General features: G+C 42.4%; 1 protein-coding gene across 1 annotated transcript in view; it reads left to right on the forward strand.

Annotated features, from left to right (window-relative positions):
* LOXHD1 (lipoxygenase homology PLAT domains 1) overlaps positions 1-12023 on the forward strand; it is a gene marked incomplete at its 5' end in the record, with an annotated part of 126386 nt that overhangs the window by 47819 nt on the left and 66544 nt on the right. The window contains 7 exons of the mRNA XM_086770808.1: positions 3755-3831; positions 4661-4857; positions 5182-5374; positions 6187-6347; positions 9042-9342; positions 9853-10007; positions 11297-11430. Of these exons, the coding sequence (XP_086626934.1) occupies positions 3755-3831; positions 4661-4857; positions 5182-5374; positions 6187-6347; positions 9042-9342; positions 9853-10007; positions 11297-11430 (1218 nt within the window). The remainder of the gene's footprint in view (positions 1-3754; positions 3832-4660; positions 4858-5181; positions 5375-6186; positions 6348-9041; positions 9343-9852; positions 10008-11296; positions 11431-12023) is intronic.

Genomic DNA, 12023 nt, shown 5'->3' on the forward strand with positions numbered 1-12023 from the left:
CACAGTATTTATATCCTGGACAGAAATGAATTTTCAATCAGGCAAAGTCATGAGTTTGTGATAGGATAGAATTTTATACGCTATAAATCATTACAGCTCTACTGAAGTCTTCAATGATAACTCATTACCTTTTTTTTGTAAGCATATGGACTGCACTATCCTGATTTTTCTCCAGCACAAGCATAAGGGAACATCATTAATTCTCTGAAGAACAACAGACAGACCATGAATGGGATGATGCACTAAGGAGGCTCCTGTGAAAGAACATCTATTCAATCAAATGCCAAAAGTGTTCACCAAACAAAGGATCCAGAGAGACCTCCTTTTGTTTAAAAATAGACTGAAATGTCTATTTTACACATATATACTTCGGCTGTATTTAAAGACACATACAAAATACATATTTATCTCTGAATCTAATGGATGTGCTGATCATTCTAATTGCACACAGGGTATCATCTGCTAGACTTCTAATGCTATATATGACATCACACCATATATTTTTACAGTGCTTCCCTGATTCTCTGATCCTCTAGAAATTCTCTCTGAAGTGGCTTTCGTGTCTCATTTGTGTCTGCTTTGGGTTATTGGATGTACAATATCTCTTGAGAACCAAGTATGTGATACAGGACATGACTACATCCTTGCAAAACCCACAGTGGCATGTGAATTATATGCACTGAAATTGTATGGAAGCTCTGATAAAATAAAAGACTTTTGGCAGATCTTTTGTACTAGGAATATGATGGCACTATATACCGAAAAATTCTATTTTCTACAGCCTGATGTGTTTATAATGTGTCAATCCATTCGTGTTCAGTGTAAGATTATAAACCCCTGGTTGCAATCTGCTGCTCAGTGATATACTATTGGAGTTACGTTGAAGTGAAATTAGGATATTGCAGTGTATGCGCTGGAGGGAAGGAACACAGTGGCATTGCTCATCCAAATACTTCCTCTGTCACTAAAGTAATCTTCTTGAGAAAATAGTGCTTCTGCCACTTCTGCCTGTTCTCTTGGCTGAAACAATGTAAGGAGCTTTGAGCCACTTCTGCTGATAAACCTTCCTCTTCCTCCTCCAGTCCAAGAGTTACTCCTCCTCAGTAGATACCAACATTGGTAGAGGGAAATTCTTTATCTAGGGGAGTGTCCTCCTGTTTTGATTAATTTTTCTCATCTGTCTTCACTGCCAAAGTAGTTAACATTTGCCGTGCTGCACAAAGAGATCTGTTTCTTTTGGGATGTATTTTCATCCTGCCACCTTGGTGCAGAAGCGGTTCACCCAGGTTTGTCCCACATCTCCCTGACACACCAGCAACAGCGAGGGTGACAGAAAACAACAGCGTGTACACGGGCAGCAGAAACAGCAGCTTGCAGGACACAAAAACCAGCAGCAGGAGGGCAGAAGTGTCTACCTTGTGAGCTTCTGCTTTTGTGAAAGCCAGACTGAATTCAGTGATCCTGGGGTGACGGAGTTCAGGCTCGACTTCTGTGGGTCCTGCCAGTTAACATCCATGTAAGCAGAAGCATCTTGACTTTTGCGATGGTGCGGTCCCCTAGCCGTTGGATACCTGCCCAAGGACGTGAATCCTGAGCCATCATCAAGAACTCCATGATACAAAGGTATTAAGGACCAATTCTAACAGGTAAAAGCAATCTTCCAATCCCAAAACATCAACAAAGGCTTCTTTTCTTGAGACAATGTGATGTCTTGGCATGCTCCTCTTCTGCTTTCCTTTCACTCCACCCTTGCTCATTCTTCACATCCATTCATGGTCTTCCCCACAGATTTTTTGGCTCCTCTGTCCCCACTATACCTGTCAGCCTCCACTGAAGCACAACACTACACCTGATGTCCTCACATGGTGCTGGTGTGATCATCACATGTTCAGCACCTTCATACTGACCACTTTAGCTTTTTTAGCCCTTTTCAAGCCACCCGCTTTAGAGAGTGAAAGGGAAGAATACGGGGTACATTGCATACCCGACAATCCACCAAAGCTTAGAGGGGAGCTGGGATGGAGATATGTGTGTGGTGGGGCTGTGTGCACCTCTTTTGCATGGGGACTTTGCTGCTAGTGCTTCTGGGACTGGCCAGCTCTAGCTCCTGTTTGGATTTCTCTCCCAGTGCTGGTTTTTGGCATGGTTTCTTTGCGCTTATTGCTTTCTTGTGTGTGGGAAGGGAGAGGAGACTAAAAAGATAACCTTCCTGCAGATGGACGGAATGGAGGCCTATCACCCTTGGTCTTCCAAAATTTTTGGTCACCATGACAAGTCCAGCTGGTTACAACACTTAAGATGTGCTGGCTTATTACCAGCGAGATACCATAGGTTTGATCCTGCTCTCAGTGGGCATTTGTTCATGTCCCCAGATCTCTGTTATGAGGGTTTCCATGTGTGCTGGCTCATCAGCAAAATCAAAGGTGGAAACTCAAATGGGGAACGAGCTCCCCTTCCTTTTGGCGTGAGGGGTCAGCTGAGGGGAACGCGTGTGACGTAGTGACATGGTAAGAAGCCTGCGGCCCATCTGCGCTGCAAGTGCTTGTGCAGGAGCACGTCTTTTGTGGTCTTGTGTCATTCACATAGCTGTGTGGCCGCTTTTAAAAAGAAACGGTTTCTGGGGATTTGTTTTTCTCTTTCTAGTTCTGGGAATTATTATAGCAATTTAAATACCCTGCGTGACCTGCCAGAGCTTGCTCGCTTTGTTCACTCCCGCTGGCTTTAAGCAGTATTTTTTAACTGCAAAAATGCTGCCGCAGATAGCTGTGTACCTGGCAACAATCAGCTTTCTGGGAAACGCGCCTGCTCTCACCACGTGATGTTTGGGGACTGCAATGGTCCCACCACACCACTGTGGGAATCCTGACCCTAAGCAGATGCTTATAGGAATATCCCGAGTTCTGCAGCAGTCTGGGTTTGAAGTGGAAAGTGAGAAAACTCTGCCAGGGGCCTTGCTGTTGTCATACAACTGCTGCTGTATGGCATAGGATGTGGTTGGGGTTGTAATTCCTTCATTCCTGAGGCTGAAGGAGCAGCTGTGAAGGTTACCAGATTAGCGATTGATTCTCCTCCGTTTTCCTTCCAGATTTTTTTTTTTCCATTGATATCATGCTACAGTTTGCTTTGTGTCCGGCTCTTCTTCTTAATTAGTCTAGTTGGATCATTAGATTAATGTTAAGAAACAAAGGAAATCCTTCTTTATGCTGGTGCCAGCTGCCTCCACATACCCAGCCCTGAAAATGGGAACATCAATGACCTCCTTCCTGTTGGGGAAAAAAGGGTTGTATACTTACCTATACAGGATAAATTGGAGTAAGGAAACACTAAAAAAATGGAAAGGTTTTGGTAACTTATATGCTGTAAACGTTATAATCAAGGTGACTAGTAAGAGAGGGTGCAAGTATTTCTGGTCAATGAAGGTCAAGGCTTTCAAGAGACTGAGAGTGCCTGTTTACAGGAATAACTTGTGGCTATGGAGTCTGTGCTTTCCAGGCAGATGGACTTCACAGCAGATGCTTATCTACTGCGAGCAGGCCTCTCATGATCTCTCTTCTCAGAAAAATGGAGGTTTAAACTGTGACTGCTGTAGGGTCTAGTCAAGCTCCTGCAAAGATAACAGAGGATACAGAGCCCTGTAAAAAATATATTTTTTACTATGGTGTGGATTTTTACTATGTGTGGAGCCAGCCTAGATTTTGCAAGGTCTAACAGTCCCTGATTATTCAAAGATAACTTACTTCTGTTTGTAAACCAGATGGCTTGACAAAAATGAGGATGACGGTCAGATTGTGCGAGAATTAGTGCCTGCTGGGGAGTCACCAATGCTAAAAAGTGAGTTTAGCTTTGAAAAAAAGGGAGGTCTGGGACTGAGCTGCGTATGCACGTATTTATTTGCTTTACTCAATTATTCATGTCAGTTCACAGTAAATCTACTGGGCTTTTTTTTGCCATTCTTATGCAAGAAGCTGCAGTAGGTCACTCAGGGGGGAAATGTCTCTGACCCTTAAATCCTACTTTATGAATGGATTAATTTGTATAAAAGAGAATAATTGCAAGATTATATATGTGGAAAGAAACTTCGGGTTTTAATGTCGTGATTTGTTTAAGAATTGCTTTCTCTGAAGAATCTTGAATTGTCACTGCTTTAGTAGAGTAAATTCCCTTGAATAACTTTGTGTTCCCAGAAGAAAATCACCAAAAAGTTTACATTGTCCTTTTCTGGAGAGCCAGGGCTCCAATACTACGGTTTTCTTTAGAAAACAGTGCTTACAGAGCTTGGATTGAGATGTTTTTTGTTTTGTTTTAGAAAAAAAGTCAAAGCTATTGAATTAAACTGTAAATAGAAAAGAAGTTCAATTAACTCTCTTGCCTAAGCTCCTTTTTGTGGCTTGGTAATCATCTAAGAGTGAGAAGGAATGCAGGCTATTTTCTGCTTATTAGTGTAACCATTCCATCTGTTATGTTTTGGTGAATACCTCCAAGGTGTGACAGCTTATCTGCTGTGGCCCTAGGATGCTGGGTGCATGAATTGAGGAGCAAAATCCTTTCTGTTTTTGTAGCTGGAGCCCTACTCCCCTATATCAGTTTGAAGCCAATTGCCTGGCTGAGTGCTGGAAATGCCACTCACATCCCTGTGTTTTGTACATTGATCTCGCTTTAGATGTCAGTTATCACATCAGCGTGAAGACGGGAGATATCCCTGGTGCCAGCTCAGACTCCAAAGTTTTCATCAAACTCTACGGTGAAAAACGCGACTCCAGCAAAGAGTTTCTCTTGGTCTCCGATAATGATCTAGGCAATTATTTTGAACGTGGTCGAGTGGATGAGTTTACTCTAGATATGATGGATATTGGGAAGGTAAGAGTTAATTGCAGGTGGCTCTGTACTTTGTGCAAGCATCTGAATTCCGAATCAATGTTACACTCAGGATTGAATCTGATGTAAGAATCTCTGACCTTTACATTGGATAATAAGAAATACATTTTGTATAGACATTGGCAGTCTAGTGTACATGCTGGCATGTGAAGAGTGTTTTACGTTTATAGTTAAATACAATATAAATTATTACTTTAACATGGTGAAAGAACAGGATGCCAGCGAAAGGAGATTTTTATATATTAAGTAAATTCTGTTGCACTGGGATTTTTTCTGCCCTCTTGGTTTTTGTGTGCTTTTTCAAAGATCAACCGAATACTCATCGGACACGATAACGTGGGTCTTCGATCTGGCTGGTTCCTGGCTAGTGTCCAGATCACCGTTCCAGTCCAGGGAAGGCAGTACATGTTCCCCTGCAACCGATGGCTCGACAAAGATGAGGCTGATGGCAGGGTGGAGGTGGAAGTCTACCCGAGTGAGATTGTGCCTATTGAGAAATGTGAGATAAAACACATTGGGAAATGTGTGGGTTTTTATAGCTAGGACTACATTTGTATTACTAGCATTTTCAAGGACCAGGTTAGATACCAAAATCAAAAAGTCTCTGTCCTAAAGAGGTTATGTTGGTAAGCAAAGTAAATTATTCTACTTTTGTTTTCTAAAACAGCTGGGAAAATGTTAGAGTTTTCCAAGTGCATTCCTTGAGATTGTATGAAAAATTTACATCCTGGGCAGTGTAACACAGCACAATGCACTGTGCTGCTTCGTGACAATATCAGTGGGTTCTGTTTTTTTCACGTCTGCCTGCCTCGCTGCCCCAGTCCTGCACAAGCACTTCCATTCAGCCTATATTACCCCATTTTCTGGAAGAAAGAGGCTGTTTGATAAATAAGGACCAAATTCTTTCTGCTTATTTGACTTTCATCAGTAGATTTTCTTTTAAGGTTATATTTAAAATTCGCCTGGGGATCCTGAGAAAATATATGTTTTTCCTCTGCTCTGTGTAACTCACTCCCTTGTATTATATTAAGGAGATCATTTAACCATGCTACAGTTAATACTGAAATGAAATTCCCTTTTAAGGCTCTGTTTTCCACCTCTTTCACACTGGCTTAATACTAGTAAAAGGGAAAACTGTTATGTTAGTCCTCAGTGAAGAGTTGTGTTATCTCACATTTGGTTTGGATAAGAGCAAATGGTCGGCTACGTGGTCATTTGTTGAGATAAGGCAATTTAATTTTGAACCTGAGCCCTTGGGAATGTTGTTATCTGAGCCTCTCTGCTGATTTAATTGCTTTATTTTTGGACTAGTGATAAACTACGAGGTGTCTGTAGTTACCGGAGACATGCGGGCCGCAGGCACCAATGCCAAAGTCTTCATGCAGATTTATGGCGAGACTGGCAAAACTGAACTGATCATCCTAGAAAACAGATCGAACAACTTTGAACGGGGAACCACAGATATCTTCAAGGTATGATGGAGGCAGTTGTTGCCAATTCTATGAGGGGGAAGAAATGACCAGCCAAAACTGAGACATCAACAGAATAATCGGCCCAATCATAAAAAACAAAATTGACAGATCTATTGGTATCTGGTGTCCCCTATCCATACTTTTGGGAGGTTTTAGTTTTCTCTGAGGAAGTTTGGAGTAACTTTCACCTTCTGAGGGACTTGCAACAGTGGAATGATGAAGAATATGGTCCAATATCAGCTCCTGTTTACCTTTAATTTCAAAAGGAGGTACTTATGTTAGACTTCAAAAGACCTTACATTTACATTTTGGGCCTGACCACATGCTATTGTCCCGTTTCTTTATCTACCTGGAGAAAAAGAAAGCCCATACAAAATATAAGGAATCCAGGCTTTGCCTGTAATCACACATGCCTTTCACCACCGGTACGTGTTGTCAGCCCAACCCTGCAGGTGTTTCCTGCTGTATTTTCCGTGAATGTGTGAGTGCCCCATGGATTTTACTGCCTATAGCACTAATCCAGCATGCACTGCACGGACACTGTGCTCGAGGTGCACAGCACGCTGCTCCAGCTGTCGGCTGATACTGTGGAGTCTGCACCTCTTCCTGAGCAACCCAGCAGTAAGCAGAGTATTTTCAGGGTTGAAAAGCCTAAGGCGTAACTCAAGTGTGTGAGCCAACACCTAGGTAATCCAGCAAGAGGTACTGGGTGGACAAGGCAGAGCAGCAGCTGTGGTTGGGCATTGTTCCCTGAGCAGCGCCTGGCTATGTTGAACTGCCATCCTCTTCTGGCTTGCTTGCTTGGGTTTTCTGTCCAAAGGTGGAAACAGACCTTTCCCCTCCCTTTCTGGAGGAAAGGAATGGCCTTAGTTCTCACTTTGATGTAGGGATCAGAGTGGGGACAGGACCTGCTGTCAGGGCATGTCAGAGCCACATCCTTCTGTATTGAAGTAACCTCAGCAAACATCAACAAGATGTTTGGGGGTACATCTGTCGTATGTCCTCACATCGTAAGGCTCAGCACCGCAGTGCGTAGGTCTCTTCGTGAATTTGCAGTCCCACAGATGAGATCCATGTCATCACACAGTTAAGCACCTACTTGGAGCTAGCTGTAGAAGCTCCCCTGATTCATCAAGACTGCTGTATTCTTCCTGTTGTCATTGGACAAATGGAGGTGCCTTTATCCAGAGCGTTACCACAGCTTTGTAGTGTGTACTTTTGAGATCAATTCACCTCAGTTTCTTGCTTTATAGGACAGAGTTAGTGATGTTCATCCATTTTTAATGAGTTCTTTGGGATTTAAGATGACTAGCACCTTATAAATGCTTGCTTTTAAAAGACTCTGTACAATATTAAGATTAGGTTTCTCTGATTTTAAAGGAAATAAGTTTTCCAAAATGTATGAGTAAAAACTATTAGCCAATATCAGGTTTATAATAAAGCCATATGTACAGTGTTCTCTTTACATAGTTGTGTTTATATCCTCTCTTGGATGTTCATTGCCAGAGTTTAAAGTTCTGCCCGTCTTCTGTGATTTTTTTTTTATGAGCACAGAAGGCAGAAGCTCTGAAGCATTAGTACACAGATCCTCTCTTTCTTTCATGATATGAATATTTACAGAAAGATGTGGGCAAGAATAAGATTGTGTGAGCTACATGCTAATAGGAAATGCCATCAGTTATAGCCAGAGCACGCAGGATGATTATAGCAAATCTAAGGGTAAGGCAGTGTAAGGAAAGACAATCAATTTTAGTTTTCTGATAAGCATCTTGTGTGCAATTGATTTTGTTTTAATCTGCTATAGAAAAAAATGCTTCTAGACTGAAAGCCTATTTGCCAAGTTGCCAGATTTCAGCATGAAGCAAATGTTTGCAATTTTTATAGTATAAACACTGCCTAACAGCATAAGTAATCGTCAGAAACAAGTCATTGGTTGTTGAAGGATTGTGTGGAGCAAGACCTTCAATCCAACTTCATTAGATAGTAAGCTGGACAAATAATCTAAACCAACAAAGTTTTGTATCTGCTGTATTGACTAGAGATGGAAATCTTACTGATACAGCCTTCTGCCACTGATGCATGGTAATCACTAATGATTGTATCCTCCTTGCACACTAACGAAGTGAGAAGATACTCTTCCAATTTTCCAGATGAGAAGAGAGGAGATGGGCTGTCCAAACTCATGATCCAGGTCAGCGATCAGGTTATCCAAGTCCAAGTTTACTGCCTTTTTGCTACACCGTTATTGCTTCTTGTTTGGTTCATGCCTCTTGCTAAGTATTGAATATATCTTATTATTCACTTAAAAAAGAACTCAAGCACTAAGAATCCAATAAACTAGTATGACATTTTGGCATTTTCACCTTTAGTGCCAACATAGAGACAATACTGGTGAGGAGAGTAATGGAGAAGTAAGAAGTAGGAAGGCCAGTAAATATGGATTTGGCTCCTATCCTTGACCTCATTTTTCTAAATGTCTTCAGCTCAGTCTGTTCAGGTGAGGTTTGGCGATGAGAAGTATGAAAACAGGAAGGAAAAAGTAAAGGTAAACTTGCATAAAAAAAATATTAATCTTATCCTTGCTTACATGTTTTTGGTGATAGAGGCAATGCTCCTCGTTTTTAAGAAAGTGCTTTATGAAGTTATGATGCCTTATATCCTCCTGGGTGCTGACTCTCTCTCCCTTGGTGGCAGAGAGAGGCTGCAGATGTTGGCAAGATCTATAAGATTCGAATAGGCCATGACGGGAAAGGCATTGGGGATGGCTGGTTCCTGGAAAGTGTCACACTGAAGCGGCTTGCCACAAAGACGGAGGAGTCTGATAAAAAGAAGAAAAAGAAAAAGAAAAAGTCTGATGAGGAGGAAGAAGAGGAGATGAAGGTGGAAGAAGCAATGGATGTCTATACGTTTGTGGCACACCGCTGGTTGGCTAAAGATGAAGGAGATAAGGAGCTTGTGGTAGAGCTGGTGCCTGATGGAGAATCTGATCTAGAGGGTAAATATCAGAAGGAATGTGCAGATATAGCAGTTCCATGAAGGATGACAACCACACTGTAGTGCCTGTTAGGAACTTTATGGCCCCCTAGTCATCCCATTGCCCAGGCCCGCAGTGTGGGTTACGCTGTGAGTTGGTTGATCTGCTCTGGGGAGCAAAAGGACAGTCATTAAAGTCAGACAAAGGACGCAGGAGACAGCCTGAAATGGGAGTATCCTAAAGGACTGCTATAGGATTCTCCAAGGCTTGTCTGGGGAACTTGAGTCGCAGGTCCCACAAGTTGCCACTGTGGCTAGGAGTTTTGCAAGCCTTAACTATTTATTTGGTTAATGACAAGAGCTGGAAAAACATAGTGCCCCTCATGTTTTAAGACACATGCAAATATTTTAACTTTTAAAGCCAACTGTGCCAGCATTTCTGGGCTATGTGCTTTCATGGTGAGCCATGGATCTGATGAAATACGGCTATTTCTGGCATCCTCGTGATATACCTTTGTAATTTTACTTGCAGAGAATACGTACGAAGTCCACGTTCTCACTGGGAATGTGTGGGGGGCTGGGACGGATGCTAATGTCTTCTTGAGCATCTATGGTGTAGGAAGAGGAGACACGGGTGAGCGCCAGCTGAAAAGGTCAAATAACCTCAACAAGTTTGAAAAGGGCCAGGTAATGCATGAACTCAACTCACTCAAGCGAGCAGAAGGCTGACAGAGCTCTCTCAGTCACCATGCTGGCCTTTCATTACAGTCTCTTCTCTGCAAGGCTTGTCGTCTTTCAGCTTAAAGCTCAGATGTGTTTTATTTCTTGAACACATTATTTAAAGCAAAATGCCTTAAAACAGTTTCCAGAGGAAATTCATTTTAATAAGCTGGACACCAATTCTACATCAGAGCCACCTTTTGCGTCTGCTTCCTGTAAGCATTCTGGTAATAATATTTCCTGCCAGGAATCCTTGAAAACTGCAAACTTTAAATTAATATTGGAAAGCATTTGTGAGGCAGCTCAAGTATGTCAGTATTTAGACTGCAAGTACAAAGCTAAACGTTCTACTCAACCAGTCAGGGAATAAAAGCAATATCACATGGTGTGCTATAATTATATTATAATCCAGTCCAATTAAACAGCATATCTTGTAGATTGAATATTTGCCATAAAAATGTTTATGAACAATTAACAAGCTACTATTATAGCCAGGAATTGTTTGAGGAATAATTTTGAATAACGAAGAATTATGGAAACAATAAGCAGCTGTAGAAAACTTGCAATCACAAAAAAAAGAGCCTAAGGTTATTTAATAAGCTGTTAGCTGTGATTTATAAGCTTGGCACCAGTGAAACTGCGACCTGCACGTGATTCTTCATTCAGTGGGAAGAGCTCCAAGCTGCAACTATAATGTGCTCTGCTCTTGGGAGTAGAAACTGAAAGTCTACCAACAAATTAATCACATTAAGATATTGAAAATATTATCATAACAAGGTCCATCCTGGCACACTAATACAACTAATAAATGAACCTCATGATTGTAGTAAATGACAAAAGGAAGAAATTCTGTGGTTTGAATTAAAGCAAAAGGAGGTGCCCAAGAGAGTTTCCCTGGAATCAATACATTTGTGTCCAATTCCAGGTTCAGTCTGGGGGAAAATGCTAAGCCTGAAAGGAATGAGATTTAGGAAAGATGAGTTAAACCTAGAGGAAGCTGAAATGCCGATGAAGTAAAGAAAGGAGTGGAGGGTCATGTATCTCCATGGCTGTTACTGCCTTGTTGAAGCCAAGCATGAGTGTTATGGGGACAGGACATAGCTCCATAGTTACTTTAGAACATCCACCTTGAGAATACAAGGGAGACTTACAAATACATTTTGCTTTAATTGGAAAAAAGATTACCCTTGGCCATTTACTGCCTTTCTTTTCCCCCTTTGTAGGAAACACGGTCATTTATCTTGTCTCCTGTGCAGGTGGATGTGTTCACCATCAAAGCCATTGACCTGGGTGAGCTGAAGAAGCTGCGGATCCGCCATGATAACTCTGGTGCTAGCCCAAGCTGGTTCCTGGAGAGGGTAGAGATTGTTGACCTCAAGGAGAGCACCACGTGAGCAGCCTGTCGCACCGTTTTCATATGGTCAGAAAAGGGGGGCACGTTCTCAGGGGCCTGCAGAACAGCAGGAAGGTGGAGGAGATGCAGAAGGGCATCGCTATGGCTCCTCACCAACTCCCAGGCAGCAGACATCCTTTGGGAGCCTTGTGATAATTGTGCTGTTAAGCTGAGCGTGGGGCCATTCTGGGGTACCTCTGTGTGGGGTTTTGCTGTCCCAGCATCTCTGCAGTGATGTTTGGAAGGAAACTTCGGCTTTTCTCTGTTTCTCCTGGGAGGGACTCTCCCTTCTGAAGAGATCCCCCTTGCAGAACCTGCACTCACGTCTCCTTCCAAGGCTCCACTCTGGAAGTTTCTGACCCCACATTTTGTTTGTCTTTTGTACTAATGCAAAGCAAAAGCAAGTCCTGATCTAAGCAAACCCTCATGATTTTCACAGACAGCTGGGTGAGCTAAGCCAAGGCTTAGCTGGAACAGGTTGCCCAGAAAGGTGGTGGAGGCCCCATCCCTGGAAACGTTCAAGGCCAGGCTGGATGAGGCTCTGAGCAACCTGATCTAGTCGGGGATGTCCCTGCTCCTTGCAGGGGGGT

The sequence above is a fragment of the Chlamydotis macqueenii genome, chromosome Z (assembly GCF_036417535.1).
Source record: "Chlamydotis macqueenii isolate bChlMac1 chromosome Z, bChlMac1.mat, whole genome shotgun sequence".
In the NCBI taxonomy this organism is placed as follows: Eukaryota; Metazoa; Chordata; class Aves; order Otidiformes; family Otididae; genus Chlamydotis; species Chlamydotis macqueenii.